General features: G+C 35.8%; 1 protein-coding gene across 1 annotated transcript in view; it reads right to left on the bottom strand.

The window, feature by feature from the left end:
- Non3 (Ribosome production factor 2-like protein Non3) overlaps positions 1-23,092 on the bottom strand; it is a 155,071-nt gene that overhangs the window by 47,038 nt on the left and 84,941 nt on the right. Inside the window, exon 5 of the mRNA XM_090390187.1 lies at positions 8,709-8,867. Within this exon, the coding sequence (XP_090246313.1) occupies positions 8,709-8,867 (159 nt within the window). The remainder of the gene's footprint in view (positions 1-8,708; positions 8,868-23,092) is intronic.

A 23,092-nucleotide genomic window follows, 5' to 3' on the forward strand; every position in this document is an offset into this window, starting at 1 on the left:
AGAATATCTAAATCTGATATTAATATGTAAGTTATTAATAGGCAGCAAGTCATTACGTAAATTAATAGTTTTATGTATATCTAAATCATCCATCATTTTATTTTGAAAGTATAAGATGAGGACAGAGTTTTCAGGCTGCTTACTAACATTCAAAATATTAATTCTGAATTTAAAAATATCCAATATAATGTGCATAAGGTGGGAGGATGCAAAGACGTAATCATTGGTTTTTCTATATAGTGCTTTGAGTACACTAAGTTTAATACTGAAAAGTGTGTTGTGAATTTTACTAATATTTATAGGATCCGTATCCCACATTTTGAATAAATCTATAAAGTCTCCTAGATGTTCTCGGTTGCTTTTATACATGTTGGATTTACTATATTTTCTATTGCGATTATCTTTACGAAGTTTGGCAATTTGAAACATATTATAAACACAAATATCTTTTAAATTATTCGTCATATATTTTTGATTAAATTTATTATTTAGACCGTATGGATATAGTGTTTTATATTGTAACATGCTAATTTCTTCTTGCAATAATCTTTCATTTGCGTTGTTAATTACGTTAAGTATTGAAATGAAAATATTACCAAAAGTATGTTTTTGGAAATGTCTGAATTCAATTTTTTTTTTTTATTTTTTATTTTTTTTTTTCTTAACTGCATTGATTGATCTTTCTTAATTTTACCTTCATGGATTTATGATTGCGCATCTTGATTTTATTTTATATTTTATTTTATATTAACTTTGCGCTTATTATGTCACTTAAACATAATAATAATAATATACTACATCGGCAGAGTAGGATAAAAGTGACCGAGGATACTATTGTTGCCCTGGATAGTAATCCTAACCATGTTAATACATTTACACATACACAAATATCACACACTTTACAGAGCAGTTTAGCATATAATGCTTCTGGCACTAATATCCGATCTCTTAAATTTCAACCTTGTAATAACAAATTATGTCTTACTTGCTCCTATATGCATCCAAATCATGCTACAATGAATACGAATTCACATATATTCTGTAAAATGAATAATGTTATATATATGATCACTTGTCGTACATGCAATGTTAAATATATTGGTCAAACTAGCAATAAACTAAATATCAGAATGAACCTTCATCGTTCCGATATATTGAAACTTATAATAACAAATCCAGTAAGAAAACAGGTAATCTGGAACATGATATTGAATTCAGACATTTCCAAAAACATACTTTTGGTAATATTTTCATTTCAATACTTAACGTAATTAACAACGCAAATGAAAGATTATTGCAAGAAGAAATTAGCATGTTACAATATAAAACACTATATCCATACGGTCTAAATAATAAATTTAATCAAAAATATATGACGAATAATTTAAAAGATATTTGTGTTTATAATATGTTTCAAATTGCCAAACTTCGTAAAGATAATCGCAATAGGAAATATAGTAAATCCAACACGTATAAAAGCAACCGAGAACATCTAGGAGACTTTATAGATTTATTCAAAATGTGGGATACGGATCCTATAAATATTAGTAAAATTCACAACACACTTTTCAGTATTAAACTTAGTGTACTCAAAGCACTATATAGAAAAACCAATGATTACGTCTTTGCATCCTCCCACCTTATGCACATTATATTGGATATTTTTAAATTCAGAATTAATATTTTGAATGTTAGCAAGCAGCCTGAAAACTCTGTCCTCATCTTATACTTTCAAAATAAAATGATGGATGATTTAGATATACATAAAACTATTAATTTACGTAATGACTTGCTGCCTATTAATAACTTACATATTAATATCAGATTTAGATATTCTAAACCATTTGGTCTTAAAGCGTGTAACTATAAAACAATAGCTACAAACCTTCACAATATTAACATCGGACAGGATACATGTGTTTGTCACAAACCTTCATTTCATAGATAAGTGGATCCTAACCATAATCACATTATAACCGGCAATTTAGATATAATCCCATATCCCGAACTTAGAGATATTTTATCATTGGGTTTTAAATTTCGACCTAATCCACCTATTAATAAATCTAACTTTAAAAAATTGTTATATCTAGATTTACTAAAATACTGCATAAGATCAGCATACAAACATAATATACCGGTTGAAGCTTATCACATGTGGTTATTTACAATGCTTAATATCATATCTAATAAATATAATCAATTGAAATTCGTACAGGATAATCTATATAATACCAAATTAATAAATAGGCAGCTCAAAGATATACATGAACATTTTATAATAACTCCCGTTGACAAAGCTGCTTGCAATTATGCAATCATATGTAAATCATATTATATAGATATTATAAAAAATGAACTACAGTCTAGCCGTACATATAAACAGATAACATCTTCTTCTAATATAATAATCAAAAAATTAATTGCATTGCATAAAAAATTAAAGTTAAAGTATAATAACCTAAAATATCCATTTATATATTGCATACTCAAATTTCATAAATCACCCATTACTTTTAGATTCATAACATCATGTAGAGATAGTTATGCTAAATTTCCCGGAAAAACGTTAGAAAAGTTACTTAAAATTATATTAAATAACTTAAATAAAACTATTATAATAAATAATAACTTACTGATTATAAATGCTATAAAAAATAACAATATTCATCAAATACAAACATTTGACTTTAACAGTCTATTTACGAGTATTAATCTTGATAATTTAAAAGTCGTCCTCCAGAAACTATATTTAGAAAATAAAAATGCTATACAGGTTGACTTAACCTATTGGGATTCTCTAATAAAATTATGCATCTTTAATAATTATGTATATGACGGAACTTCGTTATACAGTAAACCCCCGCTATTCGTGGGGGTTACGTTCCTGAGAAATGCCGCGAATACCGAAAACGCGAATACTGAGTTATGGCTCCCATAGTAATAAAGGGGTTCCGTTCCAATGTATGAAATATATAAGAAAAACTAGTCTAAAATTTTGTCTATGTATGTGTTATATGTACCTTCATAATATGACTATGTACATAGACAATACGTAGAGAAATGCAAGCATATGGCATCGAAATGAAAACAAACAATTTAATATTAAATGTAATATTTATTAGAAATTTCAAACAAATCTTTCAAACCAGCGCCTTTGCTAGCAAAAAAACTTATCCCGCCAGTGCTATCACCAGTTTCGCTAAAGTGTTGATAAAGGAGTTTTGCATTTTCACGAATGATGAGTGAACTTAATGGAATTTTATTTTGAGTTCGGTCTTCTATCCACAGATTTAAAGCTTTTTCCATTTTTTCTAATTTAACATCACGAGTTACAGAGCAAATTTTTGAAGCAATTAGCGCGTTTTCATGGACACTACGGCAGATTTTTTCTTCCGATTTCTTGATTGATCGTACCGTTGACTCATTGATTTTATAATGTTTTGCCACTGAGGAGACACTTTCACCATTAGAAATTTTATCTAATAACTCAATTTTATTCGCTAATGTCATCACCTTCTTTGATATTTTCACATTTCTCTTGTTATTCGTAGTCATATTTTTGTAGGGGTTAGAAAGAACTTGTCCACAATAAAGTCACTTTCTTCCGTTAACACACTCGAAAAAGTCTGTTTTACCCTGCAAAACGGTAGATTTATCACTTTTGTAAGCATATCAATTTATAAATTGATAAATTTATTCAATTTATAAACATATAAATTAAAAGCAAACGACGAAATCTTCCATAACAAGCGCATAACACATATTGAACAAGGATTAGCGAGAAACATCCACGCTCGCGATTTTGTCACCCTCTCCCCCCCCACCCACCCACTGAGCGCTGTTTTGACCTTGAAAGATAATTTTAGCCACGCCCATGTTTTTTTATGGCGGAAAATATTCACAGCGCTTTAAAATTCACATTTTTTAGGTTTCATTTTATATTAAATCGGCGATCGCGAATACGCGAAACCGCGAATACAGATACCGCGAATAGCGGGGGTTTACTGTACTTACAAGTGACTGGCACCCCTATGGGAAGTCCAGCATCAAGCATAATCGCAAACCTTTATCTGTATTATACAGAAAGAGAATTTCAAGATAACCTACTTATATACAGATACGTAGATGATATATGTGTTTTTAATTGTCCACATTTTGTCCAGGATTACAGTGGATTATATCCAGAGGAGCTTGTGTTGGAAAAAACTAATAGTTCCGATACTATAGCAAATTACTTGGATCTTCATATAGAAATATTACATAATAATAAAATAGACGTAAACGTATATAATAAAAGAGATGCATTTAATTTTAACGTAGTCAGCCTTACAAACTGGAAATCAAATGTATCAAAATCAGTGCATGCTAATATAATTTTATCGCAATGTTTAAGGATTGCTTATATCTGCAATAGTAATAAAAATTGTTCAACAGGCTTAACAGCGTTGTACGGCAAGTTGATTAATAATAATTTCCCTATCGCTTACCTGAAATATCACTTCAGGAAAGCAATTAGCATAATTAATTTCAAAAATTTGTTTTCTGAACCTATCGTTTCAATATAATTTTCAATAAAATCGTTATATTTAGTGCCATGTATATATGTAAATAGGATACACTTTGCATTCTTGGTGTCTTACAGCGTAGAAAACTTGTACCCACCGGCTTGCAAATTACAGTGTATCATTTTTTTTTTTTTTTTTTTTTTAATACATATAGTTAAATTCATTTAAATTTACTTAAATTCACGCTGAGATAACATGCAAATTCAGCTCAGGGTCCTACTATAGGAACGGGTTTGCGATCCCGGGCATACCCGAGCCACAACTTATATCTTGTAATGCCTTTAAGCTGTCCTACACTCTTTATTTTTATTTCTCCGAAATTATTAGGGCAATCCGAGGACGTAGGAGAAACTATTTCTTATCTATACCACTATTTTTCGCCTTTGTGGAGTTCAGGTTCTATTTTTCCTACTCCTTTAGTTTTTCTTCTTACTATCTGCATGTTTCTCTTTGCGTTAATTTAATTTAATTATTTATTTATTTTTACCGTATCCATCACATAGGGGGCACCACATTATTTTGACGACTATTACATTATGTCCTAGATACGGTCAAATGTAGTATATATTATATATTTAATCTTGTTTTAATCCTTAAATTACATTCTCTGTCGGGTCAACAATTATTAATATATGCTTACATTTATATTTTACTTATATTTCTTACCTTTGATTCTAATATTTCAAAATTTTTCTTAATTAATTATCTTCATTCGATTTATTTATATTCGATTTATATTCGGCCTATACTGGTTTATATTTGGTTTAGATTTAAATTACTTAGCATGTATTGATCATCACAGAAACAGAGAACTTCTTGTCGTTTTTTGCCTTCATTCTGGGTGGTTGGCCCCAGTTGAAGTCATCTAGATTGTCGGTAAAAAGCGATAATAATAAATTTTTTTTTTTTTTTTTTTGCGTTTTCTTAAGTCCTTGATGGTATTCTTAATATTGGATTGATTTACTTTTTCTAATGATATTCTATATATATATATATATATATATATAGACGCATATATACAGGCATACCTCGAATAACGAATAGGATGCGTTCCAGGAAATTACTTTAAGCAAAACTTCGTTTTCAGAGGTAAAAATACTATGGCCAGAATAGGAATACGTTCCTACGTAAAGAAAATGAAAAGCTTTTTTTTCGAACAAAGAAAAGTTTTATTAAATAAACAGTCAACTTACATACAAAGTGAAATCACATTTTAAAATAGGAGTCTAAAGTTGATTGCTTATGCTTTTTTTTCTCTTTCATTTAACAATTGCCTATACGGAGTTATTGCATTTAACACTGATCGCTTAACAATAAAACTTCTTCCCAAATCAGGATCATTTTCACTAAAAAAATTTTAAACGTTTTCAATGTCATTTAAGCACCTTTTTAAATCTTTGGTTGTTAACACTTTTTTGGCAGGAACTTCTTTAACTTCATCTTCATTATCTTTGTCTTCGTTGCTAACAAGGTTTTCTAAATCTTCCACTGAAAAACCATCATCTTCTGCATTCAATAAATTTCTAACATCCTCTTCATCGACATTTTCAAAACCTATTGATTGAGCCATCTGGATAACTTAATTTCTAATTTCTTGGATGTTATTTTTTTCTTCTAGTACAACTTCTGGCCATATTTTGCGCCAAACTCCATTTAAGCATTTCTTAGTGACTTCTTTCCAAGAACTATCAATGTTTTCAATTGCGTTTTTAATGGTGTAGTTTTTCCAAAAAGTTTTAACTGTCATTTCCTCTTTATCCTCTAGTTCAGTTAAATTGCTTAATGTTCGACGCAGATAATAAGCTTTAAATTATGCTATTACTTCCTGATCCAATGGTTGAATCAGGGAAGTTGTGTTTGCTGGAAGAAACACAACTTTGACAGGAATGCGTGTCCAACGTGTTAAGATCAGTAGAATGTCCCGGAGCATTGTCCAACAACAAAAGAGCTTTTTCTTCAAAGTTGTTTTTTTTACAATACCGTTTTACTTCAGGACAAAAGTGGTTAACAAACCAATCAGTAAATAACTCCTTGGTAACCCACGCTTTTCTATTTGCTTTCCATATTACAGGTAAATTCATTTTTATGTTACCTTTTAACGCCCTCAGATTTTCTGAATCGTAAACTAATAACAATTTTAATTTATAATCGCCAGAGGCATTTGATCCAAAGAGTAACGTTAAACGGTCTTTAGCTGCTTTGAACCCAGCAGCTGATTTTTATTCAATAGAAATGAAGCTTTTTGTTGGTAGCCGTTTCCAGAACAAACCGCTTTCGTCAACACTGAACACCAAATTTGGTGAAAAATTTTCACGTTCAATTATTTCATTTAGTTTTTCTGGAAACTTATTTGCAGCTTTTCCTGTTAATTTTACACTATGAATCCTGGCCCGTTTTTAAATTTCTCAAACCAACCACGAGAAGCCCCAAAGGTTTCCGTAATTTCTTCAATTTGTTTAGATTTCAGGTGATTAAACTGGAATATTTTTTTTATGTTAAATGGGGCTTGAAATTGCGGACTTCATTATCAGAGGTAACGTTAACCGAGGTATGCCTGTGTATATATATATATAAAGGAAGGAAAATGCCAGAAGGTTGCCAAATTGTAGCAAGGTGCTTAATGATTTTGTAATAACTGAGAGCAAAGTGGAGGAGAAACTGCTGAAGTTAAACATAAGAAAGGCACCTGGGGTGGATGGGATCTATCCAGTTATATTAAAGGAGGCGGCAAAGGAACTAAGCCAACCCTTAGCCATAATTATGAGAACATCCCTGGACTCAGGGGAGGTCCCCACAGACTGGAGTTGTGCAAATGTATCCCCAATTCACAAAGGGGGATCGAAGGGTGACATGAGCAATTACAGACCAGTTAGTTTAACTTCTGTTATAGGTAAAATAATGGAGTCACTGGTTAAAGATGCATTGCAGGATCATCTAGAAAAGACTGCGGAAATAATTTAGGCACAGAATGGGTTTGTTAAGGGAAAGTCTTGTCTGACAAATATAATTGGATATTATGATGAGTTACAAAGGAACTGGGTGCAAAAAAATAATTCTGATATCATATACTTGGATTTCAGGAAAGCTTTTTACACTACAAATTGGAGCAGAATGGTATTAAGGGTAAGTTGCTACAATGGATAAAAGGTTGGTTGAGTGAGAGAAGACAGAGGGTGGTAATCAATGGATGCTGCTCTTTGTGGACTAATGTTATTAGTGGATCCCACATGGTTCAGTGTTGGGCCATTGTTTTGTATATTTATCAATGATATTGATGAAGGTATATCAGGATGTTACACTGATGAAGGTATATCACAATCTGCTATTTTATTTTAAAAAGTTGAATTCCATACATATTATATACACATTTTTGAAGGTTGTTTCCAATAATGTGTCCATTTATGTATGAAATGTCTTGAAATCTTCTGGTCAGTGCCTGCTACCATCTCGTCTGTTTCCTAGTAATAGTAGTTTAAAAAACTTACAGCATCAAAACAGCTTTGAAAATCAGAGAAGGATGTTACACTTATTTGTCTCACTTGTCCAATCTGGGTCTTAAATTGAAAGAAAAAAAAAATGATTCAGATCCAGAAGTAGATGAAATTGAATCAAGTGATAAATTAATAAATGTAAAAGAACACTACTGCATAGTAAAACAGCCTGAGCACAGTTGTTATTATTTAGTTTTTTTAGGAGCATTAGAAACTAAGGCCATATTGCTCCGGGGATATGCGGTGGTCATTCCCTGATCTTTCCGCATCCTCTGTATTTGGTGGGCATGGGCTCGAACCCCGGTCTAATCAAGAAGCTGTTGTTGTTGTTGTTTGGTTTTTAGGAGCATTAGCAACTAAGGCCATATTGCTCCAGGATATGCGGCGGTCATTCCTTAACCTTTCCGCATCCTCCGTATTTGGTGGTGACGGGCTCGAACCCCGGTCTAATCAAGAAGCGTGTGCTACGCACTGCTGCTCCTTCCCACCTGGCTACGGAGGCGCCCTAATCAAGAAGCGTGTGCTATGCACTGCTGCTGCTGCTGCTGCTCCTGCCCACCTGGCTACGTACGCACCCCGAGCACAGTTAAATCACTACTAAAAGGGTTATAGAAAAATGTTGTAGAAGCAAATCATAAACATACTTTACCTTAAAGCTGTTCAATGATTTAAAATCTGACATTCCTAGTTCTATCATGTCTAAAATATGGTAGTCATACATCCTTCCAATAACCAGATTGTTGGGTCTTTTCTTGTTATGGGAACCAAACATAAATAAAGCAGCATTATTTTTTTCTGAAAAGAATTCCTGTAATGCAAGTATGAAAAGGGCATGTGGTTAGAAAGGTCATAGTTATACACAGGCAGACTATTAGAAGAATGAAACAACACTTCATTGCTTAGTTTTAAAACATTATCTGGCTTCCTTCTACAATATAAATGAAAAATATTAATGAAGCTATATATGCTACTGATGTAGTCCCCCAGGATAGAAGTGTGTAACACCTCTATCCTGTGGACTTCATTAGTAACATGTGAATATTAAACTATACATAGTTACAAGTTAATGTTTACAATACAATGTTTTATAACAAATATGGAATTATTTGCATCATTTACAAAACTGTGGGGACATAATAATAACATTAGAGGAATAATAATGAATCTTAAGAAAGTGGTGGGAGACAAAAGGGTGTTGTCTGAACAGTGCTTACTGGAGGAGGTAACTTGCCTTGTTGCTGCTGATACTATAACTAGAACTTTTAAAGGAAAGGAAGTGACAGAAGTGATTCCAGGGTATGGAAGGAGGGAAGAGATAGTAATTGAAGGAGAATGGCAAGAGGAGACTGAAAGGAGTGGGGCATTGTTAGAAGGGGGAAAGAGTTGCATCCACCAGTGGGGAGGGTTAGTGGTCTTCCCACCACATTTATTTATTTTGGAGGGCTTGGAGTGAATCTTGAAAGATTTAACAAACTCTAACCTCTTCTGATGTCAATTCACAGCAAGAATTTTGGGTCTTTCAAGTTTAACGTTGTCTTGGAAGATGCCATGACATGCCACATCACTGAATGCTACATTGATATTGCTATGTCTGGTATTTCTGCATATTCTATGCAGTCTTTGATTTTATGTTTTACTAGTTTATATGGGTTTTGCTGCATTAGGTGACACAGCTTTGGAGCCACTGTTCCTATTCTCCAGCACTAGAAGGAATGGCTCTAAGGTGTTAGATTCTTGTAACCCTGAAAATGTACCTTGTCTTATTATTGTTGGACATCTAGTTCATTTCTCAACCCACCCAGGAGATAGTAGGGAAGGGTGACTAATACAGGTGTCTGTTGGTTGACTAGGTGGGCCCTTTGAAGGTAAGGGCCCAAACTGGTCAACTACCTTTTAAATGTTCCTTTCAATAAACTGTTAGGGACAGCTGTTATTATGTAGTAGAAGTCTTACATATCTGAGATCCTGGTCCAGGTACTGAAGACTGCAAATTTTTAGGGGTCCTCAGAGTGAGGATGCTTCATTTCAGTGAGTTTCATACTGTGGTGGATAGGGTTTTATATTTTAGTGTCAATCAACACACTCAAGCAACTCTAAATCATTCCTAAAATGAGACCTCCAGAACTGTACGCAGTACTGAAGGCATGGCATGATTGCAGTGGCTGGAAATTTTTTTTTTTTCACAAAGCGTGAAAAAAAAATTCACGCTTTGAGATCTAATAAAAGACATGTCAGTAGACTTCATCCCCATTCAGAATGATTCATCTGCAAAACAAAATTTAGACCAACCACAAGTCAGAAAAAATGGTGTTACCCCACTTGCCCTAATCACATTTCTATTGTGTATGAAACCGTATCCTATTTTTTCGGAGCAATAAAATATAAAAATGGACTTCAAAAAACAATAATGAAAAAAATAAACAAATATAACATCAAAATAATAATCAATTTATTTTCTTTTTACAAATACAAATACAGTAAACCCCCGCTATTCGCAGCATCTTTATTCGCGGTTGCTGATTTAATATAAAACGAAACCTAAAAAAATGTGAATTTTAAAGCGCTGTAAACATTTTTCGTCATAAAAAAACATGGGCGTGGCTAAAATTATCTTTCCCAGTCAAAACAGCGCTCAGTGGGTGGGGGGAGAGGGGGTGACAAAATCGCGAGCGTGGATGTTTCTCGCTAATCCTTGTTCAGTATATGTTAGGCGCTTGTCATGGAAGGTTTCGTCGTTTGCTTTTAATTTATATGCTTATAAATTGAATAAATTTATAAATTGATATGCTTACAAAAGTGATAAATTACCATTTTGCAGTGTAAAACAGACTTTTTCGAGTGTGTTAACGGAAGAAAGTGACTTTATTGTGGACAAATTCTTTCTAACCCGTACAAAAATATGGCTACGAATAACAAGAGAAATGTAAAAATATGAAAGAAGGTGATGACATTAGCGAGTTATTAGATAAAATTTCTAATGGTGAAAGTGTCTCCTCAGTGGCAAAACATTATAAAATCAATGAGTCAACGGTACGATCAATCAAGAAATCGGAAGAAAAAATCCGCCGTAGTGTCCGTGAAAACGTGCTAATTGCTTCAAAAATTTGCTCTGTAACTCGTGATGTTAAATTAGAAAAAATGGAAAAGGCTTTAAATCTGTGGATAGAAGACCGAACTCAAAATAAAATTCCATTAAGTTCATTCATCATTCATGAAAAGGCAAAACTCCTTTATCAACACTTTAGCGAAACTGGTGATAGCACTGGCGGATAAGTTTTTTTTAGCTAGCAAAGACACTGGTTTGAAAGATTTGTTTGAAATTTCTAATAAATATTACATTTAATATTAAATTTTTTCTTATTTTCATTTCGATGCCATATGCTTGCATTTCACTATGTACTGTATGTACATAGTCATATTATGAAGGTACATACATAGACAAAATTTTAGACTAGTTTTTCTTATATATTTCATACTTTGGAACGGAACTTCTTTATTACTATGGGAACCATAACTCAGTATTCGGGTTTTCGGTATTCGAGGCATTTCTCAGGAACGTAACCCCTGCGAATAGCGGGGGTTTACTGTACAAATGTCTTGATATCAAATAAAGAAATAAATACAGGTTTAAAATATAAATAATTGAAGTTTAAATTATATTCAACTGCTTGCACAAGTGTGTAAATCGATGTCCCCGTTTTGTCTATCTGCTGTTAATTTCTTATTAATGCCCTTGTATTTACTGTTTTTATGAGGTTGAAGATTTCCAACATTTACTAATTCTAGTATTCTTGTTGCTTTTTTAAATGGGTAATCATCTTCCATATATTAACATGATGGTGCCCACAGATTTATTTAAGGCATAATGCCATCCTTCCACATGATTTATTGTCCGAGGACCAAAATTAGCATGATGATTCCGCAATGATGGTGGAAAGTGAGCAGTGGGTCTAATCCAATTTGTTTTGAAGTATTTTATAAGCTCTTCACATTTTTCATATGAGAGATGTTCTGGAAGTGGATGTGCTGCTTCATGCAATGTCATGCTGATATTTGGCTACTATTTGAACGAATTCTTAGGTCGACAAACACAGATAGAAATGGGGGGGGGACCTCACTTGTTCACCAGCCACCTCCGTAAAGGGTGATTAGAGTGAAAGGGATTGAAGGTATGCAATTATATACTTGCTTAAGGCAAATGACAGTAGTACCCCCCCCTTACCATTGGGACATGATTAGGGCAGGTCATTATTATGGCAAGTCACTATTAGTGCTTCTGAGATTAGGGCAAGTGAGACTAAACCGAAAAAATAAGTGCTATTGTCGATATGTGCCAGTGTCGCTGCAAACAAGTACAACTGTGGCATACACTGACAGAAGCACTTCTCTTACAACACCTACACAAATTATGGGCTATGCAAGTGGCAAAGCGAGGGAATCTGTTTATCAACACTGCAACAGGCTAAAAGAAGTTTGATTAGCTTTATGCTTTCATTAGCTTTAGAAATTGTTGAAGATAAACACAAGAAAGGCACCCGGGGTGGATAGGATCTATCCAGTTATATTAAAGGAGGCAGCAGAGGAAGTAAGCAAACCCTTAGCCATAATTATGAGAGCTTCCTTGGACTCGGGAGGTACCCACAGACTGAGATGTGCAAATGTGACCCCAATTCACAAAGGAGGATCAAAGGCTGACACAAGTAATTATAGACCTGTGAGTTTAACTTCTGTTCCAGGAAAATTAATGGAGGCACTAGTTAAAGAAGCACTGCAGGATCATTTAGACAAGACTTCAGTTATAGCTCGGACACAGCATGGTTTTGTTAAGGGGAAGTCTTGCCTGACCAATTTGATTGGATACTATGATGCAGTCACAAAGGAACTGGATGCAGGGAATAACTTTGATATTATATACTTGGATCTTAGAAAGGCTTTTGATACTGTTGCACATGGAAGACTGCTGCACAAATTGGAGCAGTGTGACACTGGAGGCAAATTGCTGCTGTGGATAAAGGGGTGGCTGAGGGGGAGAAGACAGAGTGGTAATCAATGGACACTGCTCGTCGTGGACTAATGTTATTAGTGGAGTCCCTCAGGGCTCAGTGTTGGGTCCATTATTGTTTTCTGTATTCATAAACGATATTGATGATGGTATATCAAGCTTAATGTCGAAGTTTGCAGACGATACAAAGGTAGGCAGAGTTGTCAAGGACACTACTGACACTATGCTGCTGCTGCAACAGGATCTGGAAAGGTTGAGCAGATGGGCTGAGAGGTGGCAAATGAAGTTTAACATTGACAAATGTAAAGTACTACACATGGGAAACAGCAACCCCAGAGCAACGTATCAACTCTGTGGTACTACACTGACAGTGGTAGAGAATGAAAGGGACCTAGGGGTGGTTGTGCAGGCAGATATGAAGTTCTCTGAGCAGTGCAGACGGGCTGCAAGAGTAGCTCATGGTGTATTGTCAATGATATATAGGAATTTTTCTAGCAGAGATAAGGAGGTGATTATTCCTTGTATAAGGCAATGGTCAGGCCACACCTAGAGTACTGTATACAGGTCTGGAGGCCTCATTTCAAGAAGGATGTAGAGCTGCTGGAACGAGTACAGAGAAGGGCAACAAGATTAGTGAATGGAACAAAGGGGTGCTCTTACGAAGAAAGGCTTAAGTTTTGCAAATTTTAGTGTCTGGAGACTAGGCACCAGCGAGGTGATCTGATAGAGGTGTATAAAGCCTTGAATGGTTTAAGCATGCTCAATGCTGATGGGATTCTTCCTCTCACTCGGAATAATCACCTGAGAGGGCATAAATTCAAATTGAGGAAAGACAGATGTAGGATAGACGTGCGGAAATTTGCCTTTAGCCAGCGGGTGGTTGGTTGGTGGAACAGACTTCCATCCCTTGTCGTGGAAGTTGATAGCCTAAATAAGTTTAAGGCTCAGCTGGACAGGTATTTTGAACGAACAGAGGGATGAAGTGGAAGTGGTTTTTTTTTTTTTTTTTTTTTTTTTGGCTGATGCTGCATAAGCTTGCTTTCTTGCATCAAATGCCTCTACTAATGCTAATGCAGACCAATGATAGAAGAAGAATGTAGTTAACCAACTTCCAGACCAACAAGGAAGTTTCTGCCAGTCAGTAATTAATCAATTGATGGCACTAATGGGACCAAATACAGAAAAGCAGACAACCAAAGTGGCAGGAAGTTCTCTACCACAAGTCAGTGCTGAAAAAAGGACTATAATTCTTGCCTATGCAAAAAAAACCACACACAACATAACATTTTCTTGATTTACTGGAAATGTGCACATAGCCCAAGCTAACTTGTAAAAGTACTAGAGAGAGATACAGTTGTGTGACATGTTATGCACTGTTATTTGTATAAAGTAAAACTAAAGTTGTCTCAAAACAAAAATGCAATTTTGTAGCTAACATTGTTTGACACTAAACCCTCAAACATGCAAGTTAGAGAAGGCCCTACCTTCAACATTCTGCAACACATCAGAATTCCAACTTGAAACAAACACAGAAGCCCCATGCTGGTTCACATAGCATGAGTTTTCACAATGGATGGCCACCAGTGGGACTCCAGTACATAATAACAAATGCAACCATGCATGGCAACAGAATAGTTACACTGCTTGTTTGTTATTTGGTTTTTAGGAGCATTAGCAACTAAGGCCATATTGCTCCGGGAATATGCGGTAGTCATTCCCTTGACCTTTCTGCATCCTCCGTATTTGGTGGTAACAGGCTCGAACCCTGGTCTAATCAAGAAGCATGTGCTACGCACTGCTGCTCCTTCCCACCTGGCTACGGAGGCGCCGAGTTACACTGCTACCTAAGGGCAATCAGAAAATGCAAAAGTAGTCTGAGCAGCAAAAAGCCTAATAGCAACATCGATTTAAGTCTCAGGACTGTTTTCATTGTTTGTTGTGCTTAAAAATATAAAGCAGTTGGAGGCAAGAAATTCTGCTTTGAACTTAACCAGGCTCACTGCCTCTGTCATATTGGGAGGCAACTTATTCCAGTGCTTGATAACTGCTGCCTATAGGTGAACAATCTCTTGATGTTTTATATTTTATGTTGAGATTTTAAATTTGTGTCCCTTAGTTCTTGTCACACCTTTGAGAGAGAGAACAGACCTTCCTCTTTCATTTTACCCAACCCTTTCAGCACCTTATACACCTCAATCAGATCTGCCTTTCGATGTCTAGTTGTCAAACATTGCAGTCCACACCTTCTATGCTGTTCTTCATATGTGCATTGATCTGTACTCATCACTAATTTGGTCACCCTCTGTTGAACTCCTCTGCAGTAGCAATGTCTCATTTCAGATGCAGTCTAACCAGCATCTTGTATAGAGGGATAATGATATCCTTCTTCCTACTAGCAAAGGCCCTATAAATCACAGACAACATGCATTTCTAGCAGCCTGTTTACAATGCATGGGAAATATCACATCGGAATGGATTGTAACACTAAATCTTTTCATCTTGTACTACTTTTAGCTCCTCTTTCTCTCCCTAAGTTTATATGTCTCCAGGATTTCCCCCAACTGCATAACTTTATATTTAAAAACATTAATTAAACTTTACTTGCATTTTGGAAGTATAAATGCAACTGCTCCAAATCTTTCTGAAGGGTTTACATCAGTTGTATACAATATTCAAAGGGACAATATTTTATCTGACTGAAATTGTTAACTAATCCTTTCCATCTTCTAATCATCAGCAAACGTTGACAGCTTCTCTTGGATACTCTTGTTAATATCCTTTACATAAATTAGAAGTAGGTGGGGAACAAATACAGCCCTGAGAAACCCCGTGTTCCACTGATCCACCCCAAAGACTGACCATTTATGACAACCCTCTAGCTCCTATTCTGGACTGTCATACGGTATTCTCATTAACATTTCTAAAGGATTGATACACTGACATGCAGACTTTTGAATTGGAATAACTGGGATTATACTGATATAGTTTTATTTGTTTTGGCAATATTGGCAAAAAAAAAAAAAAAAAATTAGACCAATGACTATGGAAGGGAGAATGCATATTAATATGCTATTCATTTTGTTGTGTGAAAATAAAGATAGTAATGTAAACCTAAGTTTACATCACTATCTTTCTTAGTGATGTAAACTTAGGTTGAAACAGATTACAGTTCCAGCAATACAGGTCTCCCAGACATTACAGGTCCACTAGAATAGCTGAGAAATGCATATTCCACATGTTTTTTTTTTTTAATTTATTTTTTAAAATTAAACTTGGCAGTTCCAGCCAGCTTTCCTGGCAACCCCGCAATCTATATAAAATACTGTACAAATAATTTATGTAAATACATATAATATAACACACAGTGCCACTATATCAGTAGTTTCAAAACTACTGAGATTTACGGATCCTTTCAAAAATCAAAAAAGTTTACGGACCCCTTCAAATATCAAAAAAAGTTTGCAGACATATATATATATATATATATATATATATATATATATATATATATATTATATATATATATATATATGCATATGTTTCTCGGTGTATGTATGTATATGGATGAACACTGGGTTTTCGGAAAAGAAAATACAAAGTTATGTTTAAAACAAATCAACGTTATTATTTTTACATAAATATATAAGAATAACTTTATTTATCATCAATTTGCTATGCATAGAATGAATAATTTGACTAGTTCAAGAGGGCCCGTTTCGCAGACCCCCTGGAAATTGTCTACGGACTACAGTTTGAGAAACATAGTAGTAGTAATAGTGGCATGTTATGCAAGAAAGCAAGCATATGAGCTTATGCAGCATCAGCCAAAAAAAAAATTCAATTCCCTCTAAATGTTTGTCTAGTTCCTCATTAAATTTATTTACCCTATCAACTTCCACGACAGATGGAAGTTTGTTCCAGCAATAAACCACCCGCTGGCTAAAGGCAAATTTCCACACATCTATCTTTCCTCAATTTGAATTTATGCCCCTTAGGCTCGTAATCTGAACAAGTGGAAGAATCCCATCAGAACTTAGCGTGCTCAATCCATTCAAAGCCTTATACACCTCAATCAGATCACCTCACAGGTGCTTAGTCTCCAGCGCTGCAATTTGCAGAACTTAAGCCCCTCTCTTGGTAAGAGTATCTGTTCATTCCCTTCACCAACCTTTTTGCATCTTCTCTGTACACGTTGAGGCAAATCTACATCCTTCCTAAAATGAGGCCTCCAGACCTGTACGCAGTACTCAAGGCGTGCCCTGACCATTGCCTTATACAGAGGGACAATCACCTCTTTTTCCCTGCTAGCAAAATTCCTGTATATCATTGACAAAACCCCATGACCTGCCCTGGCAGCCTGTCTGCATTGCTCAGAAAACTTCATATCTCACTGCACAATTACTTCCAGCTTTTTTTTCATTTTCTGCTACCTTCAGTGTAGTACCACACAGTTGGTACGTTCCTCTGGGGTTACTTCTACCCATATGCAGTACTTTGCATTTGTCAATGTTAAACTTCAGTTGCCACTTCTCAGCCCATCTTCCCAGATTTTCTAGATCCTGTTGCAGTAGCACACTGTCATTAACAACCCTGCCAACCTTTGTATCATCTGCAAACTTTGACACTACGCCTGATATACCTTCATCAATATAATTGATACACATACAAAACAACAGTGGACACAACACCAAACCCTGTGGAACTACACTAATAACATTAGTTCACGAAGAGCAATGCCCATTGATTACACCCTTTGTCTTCTCCCACTCAACCATCCCCGTCTGTCTGCACTGCTCAGAAATCTTCATATCTGACTGCACAATTACCCCCAGGTCTTTTCCACTTCCCTGAGTGTAGTACCACAGAGTTGGTATGTTTCTCTTCGGTTATCGCTACCCATATGCAATACTTTGCATTTGTGAATGTTAAACTTCAGTTGCCAACTCTCAGCTCGTCTGCTCAGTTTTTCTAGATCCTGTTGCAGTAGCATACTGTCATTAACAACCCTGCCAACCTTTGCGTTGTCTGCAAACTTGGACATTAAGCCTGATATGCCTTCATCGATAAATACAGAAAACAACAATGGGCCCAACATGGACCCCTAGGGGATTCTGCTAATAACATTAGTCCATGAAAAGCATTGTCCATTGATTACCACTCTGTCTTCTCCCACTCAAACATCCCTTTGCTCATAGCAGCAACTTGCCTTTAATGCCATACTGCTCCAACTTGTACTGAAGTCTTTCACGTGCAACGGTATTAAAAGAATTCCTAAAATCCAAGTATATGATGTCAAAATTATTTTTTGCATCCAGTTCCTTTGTCCACATAAAATATCTCATCAGATTGGTCAGAGAAGACTTCCCCTTAACAAACCCATACTGTGTCTGAACTATAACGGCAGCATTGTCTAGATGATCCTACATTGCTTCTTTAACCAGTGATTCCATTATTTTCCCCAGAACAGAAGTTAAACTGACAGGGTCTGTAATTACTCATGTCACCTTTTAATCTCCTTTGTGAATCGGGGATACAATTTACACATCTCTAGTCTGTAGGGACTCTCTCTTGAGTCCAAGGATGCTTTCATAATCATAGCTAAAGGCCAGCTTACTTCCTTTGCTGCCTCCTTTAATATAACTGGATAGATCCTATCCACCCCAGGTACTGTCCTTACGTTTAACTTCTAGAGTTTCTCCTTCACTTTGCTCTTAGTTATTACAAAATCATTTAACTCCCTTAGAGTTTGATAAACTTCTGGTCTCCACTTCCCTACAGAATTCCTAACGTGTGAATGTAGATGCAAAATACTCATTCGGTTTGTCAGCTACTCGTGCGGAATCATCATAAACCGAACAATTGATACAAGTGAACCGATCTGATTCATCCCTTCCTTCTAGAGTTTACATAAGTAAAGAAGCCTTTACTGTTTTTCTTTGCATCCTTTGCCAAAGATTTCTCGTAATCTGCCTTTGCTTGCCTAACCTTCTTTATGACTTGATTACAATTTTATATCTGCCATAGGCATCAGTGTTTCCTGATAATTTATATTCATCCCATGCATACTGTTGCACATGGAAGACTGCTGCACAAATTGGAGCAGTGTGACACTGGAGGCAAATTGCTGCTGTGGATAAAGGGGTGGCTGAGGGGGAGAAGACAGAGTGGTAATCAATGGACACTGCTCGTCGTGGACTAATGTTATTAGTGGAGTCCCTCAGGGCTCAGTGTTGGGTCCATTATTGTTTTCTGTATTCATAAACGATATTGATGATGGTATATCAAGCTTAATGTCGAAGTTTGCAGACGATACAAAGGTAGGCAGAGTTGTCAAGGACACTACTGACACTATGCTGCTGCTGCAACAGGATCTGGAAAGGTTGAGCAGATGGGCTGAGAGGTGGCAAATGAAGTTTAACATTGACAAATGTAAAGTACTACACATGGGAAACAGCAACCCCAGAGCAACGTATCAACTCTGTGGTACTACACTGACAGTGGTAGAGAATGAAAGGGACCTAGGGGTGGTTGTGCAGGCAGATATGAAGTTCTCTGAGCAGTGCAGACGGGCTGCAAGAGTAGCTCATGGTGTATTGTCAATGATATATAGGAATTTTTCTAGCAGAGATAAGGAGGTGATTATTCCTTGTATAAGGCAATGGTCAGGCCACACCTAGAGTACTGTATACAGGTCTGGAGGCCTCATTTCAAGAAGGATGTAGAGCTGCTGGAACGAGTACAGAGAAGGGCAACAAGATTAGTGAATGGAACAAAGGGGTGCTCTTACGAAGAAAGGCTTAAGTTTTGCAAATTTTAGTGTCTGGAGACTAGGCACCAGCGAGGTGATCTGATAGAGGTGTATAAAGCCTTGAATGGTTTAAGCATGCTCAATGCTGATGGGATTCTTCCTCTCACTCGGAATAATCACCTGAGAGGGCATAAATTCAAATTGAGGAAAGACAGATGTAGGATAGACGTGCGGAAATTTGCCTTTAGCCAGCGGGTGGTTGGTTGGTGGAACAGACTTCCATCCCTTGTCGTGGAAGTTGATAGCCTAAATAAGTTTAAGGCTCAGCTGGACAGGTATTTTGAACGAACAGAGGGATGAAGTGGAAGTGGTTTTTTTTTTTTTTTTTTTTTTTTGGCTGATGCTGCATAAGCTTGCTTTCTTGCATCAAATGCCTCTACTAATGCTAATGCAGACCAATGATAGAAGAAGAATGTAGTTAACCAACTTCCAGACCAACAAGGAAGTTTCTGCCAGTCAGTAATTAATCAATTGATGGCACTAATGGGACCAAATACAGAAAAGCAGACAACCAAAGTGGCAGGAAGTTCTCTACCACAAGTCAGTGCTGAAAAAAGGACTATAATTCTTGCCTATGCAAAAAAAACCACACACAACATAACATTTTCTTGATTTACTGGAAATGTGCACATAGCCCAAGCTAACTTGTAAAAGTACTAGAGAGAGATACAGTTGTGTGACATGTTATGCACTGTTATTTGTATAAAGTAAAACTAAAGTTGTCTCAAAACAAAAATGCAATTTTGTAGCTAACATTGTTTGACACTAAACCCTCAAACATGCAAGTTAGAGAAGGCCCTACCTTCAACATTCTGCAACACATCAGAATTCCAACTTGAAACAAACACAGAAGCCCCATGCTGGTTCACATAGCATGAGTTTTCACAATGGATGGCCACCAGTGGGACTCCAGTACATAATAACAAATGCAACCATGCATGGCAACAGAATAGTTACACTGCTTGTTTGTTATTTGGTTTTTAGGAGCATTAGCAACTAAGGCCATATTGCTCCGGGAATATGCGGTAGTCATTCCCTTGACCTTTCTGCATCCTCCGTATTTGGTGGTAACAGGCTCGAACCCTGGTCTAATCAAGAAGCATGTGCTACGCACTGCTGCTCCTTCCCACCTGGCTACGGAGGCGCCGAGTTACACTGCTACCTAAGGGCAATCAGAAAATGCAAAAGTAGTCTGAGCAGCAAAAAGCCTAATAGCAACATCGATTTAAGTCTCAGGACTGTTTTCATTGTTTGTTGTGCTTAAAAATATAAAGCAGTTGGAGGCAAGAAATTCTGCTTTGAACTTAACCAGGCTCACTGCCTCTGTCATATTGGGAGGCAACTTATTCCAGTGCTTGATAACTGCTGCCTATAGGTGAACAATCTCTTGATGTTTTATATTTTATGTTGAGATTTTAAATTTGTGTCCCTTAGTTCTTGTCACACCTTTGAGAGAGAGAACAGACCTTCCTCTTTCATTTTACCCAACCCTTTCAGCACCTTATACACCTCAATCAGATCTGCCTTTCGATGTCTAGTTGTCAAACATTGCAGTCCACACCTTCTATGCTGTTCTTCATATGTGCATTGATCTGTACTCATCACTAATTTGGTCACCCTCTGTTGAACTCCTCTGCAGTAGCAATGTCTCATTTCAGATGCAGTCTAACCAGCATCTTGTATAGAGGGATAATGATATCCTTCTTCCTACTAGCAAAGGCCCTATAAATCACAGACAACATGCATTTCTAGCAGCCTGTTTACAATGCATGGGAAATATCACATCGGAATGGATTGTAACACTAAATCTTTTCATCTTGTACTACTTTTAGCTCCTCTTTCTCTCCCTAAGTTTATATGTCTCCAGGATTTCCCCCAACTGCATAACTTTATATTTAAAAACATTAATTAAACTTTACTTGCATTTTGGAAGTATAAATGCAACTGCTCCAAATCTTTCTGAAGGGTTTACATCAGTTGTATACAATATTCAAAGGGACAATATTTTATCTGACTGAAATTGTTAACTAATCCTTTCCATCTTCTAATCATCAGCAAACGTTGACAGCTTCTCTTGGATACTCTTGTTAATATCCTTTACATAAATTAGAAGTAGGTGGGGAACAAATACAGCCCTGAGAAACCCCGTGTTCCACTGATCCACCCCAAAGACTGACCATTTATGACAACCCTCTAGCTCCTATTCTGGACTGTCATACGGTATTCTCATTAACATTTCTAAAGGATTGATACACTGACATGCAGACTTTTGAATTGGAATAACTGGGATTATACTGATATAGTTTTATTTGTTTTGGCAATATTGGCAAAAAAAAAAAAAAAAAATTAGACCAATGACTATGGAAGGGAGAATGCATATTAATATGCTATTCATTTTGTTGTGTGAAAATAAAGATAGTAATGTAAACCTAAGTTTACATCACTATCTTTCTTAGTGATGTAAACTTAGGTTGAAACAGATTACAGTTCCAGCAATACAGGTCTCCCAGACATTACAGGTCCACTAGAATAGCTGAGAAATGCATATTCCACATGTTTTTTTTTTTTAATTTATTTTTTAAAATTAAACTTGGCAGTTCCAGCCAGCTTTCCTGGCAACCCCGCAATCTATATAAAATACTGTACAAATAATTTATGTAAATACATATAATATAACACACAGTGCCACTATATCAGTAGTTTCAAAACTACTGAGATTTACGGATCCTTTCAAAAATCAAAAAAGTTTACGGACCCCTTCAAATATCAAAAAAAGTTTGCAGACATATATATATATATATATATATATATATGCATATGTTTCTCGGTGTATGTATGTATATGGATGAACACTGGGTTTTCGGAAAAGAAAATACAAAGTTATGTTTAAAACAAATCAACGTTATTATTTTTACATAAATATATAAGAATAACTTTATTTATCATCAATTTGCTATGCATAGAATGAATAATTTGACTAGTTCAAGAGGGCCCGTTTCGCAGACCCCCTGGAAATTGTCTACGGACTACAGTTTGAGAAACATAGTAGTAGTAATAGTGGCATGTTATGCAAGAAAGCAAGCATATGAGCTTATGCAGCATCAGCCAAAAAAAAAATTCAATTCCCTCTAAATGTTTGTCTAGTTCCTCATTAAATTTATTTACCCTATCAACTTCCACGACAGATGGAAGTTTGTTCCAGCAATAAACCACCCGCTGGCTA

The sequence above is a fragment of the Mastigoproctus giganteus genome, chromosome 1, assembly GCF_048544385.1.
Source record: "Mastigoproctus giganteus isolate SK-2022 chromosome 1, ASM4854438v1, whole genome shotgun sequence".
NCBI classification, from domain to species: Eukaryota; Metazoa; Arthropoda; class Arachnida; order Uropygi; family Thelyphonidae; genus Mastigoproctus; species Mastigoproctus giganteus.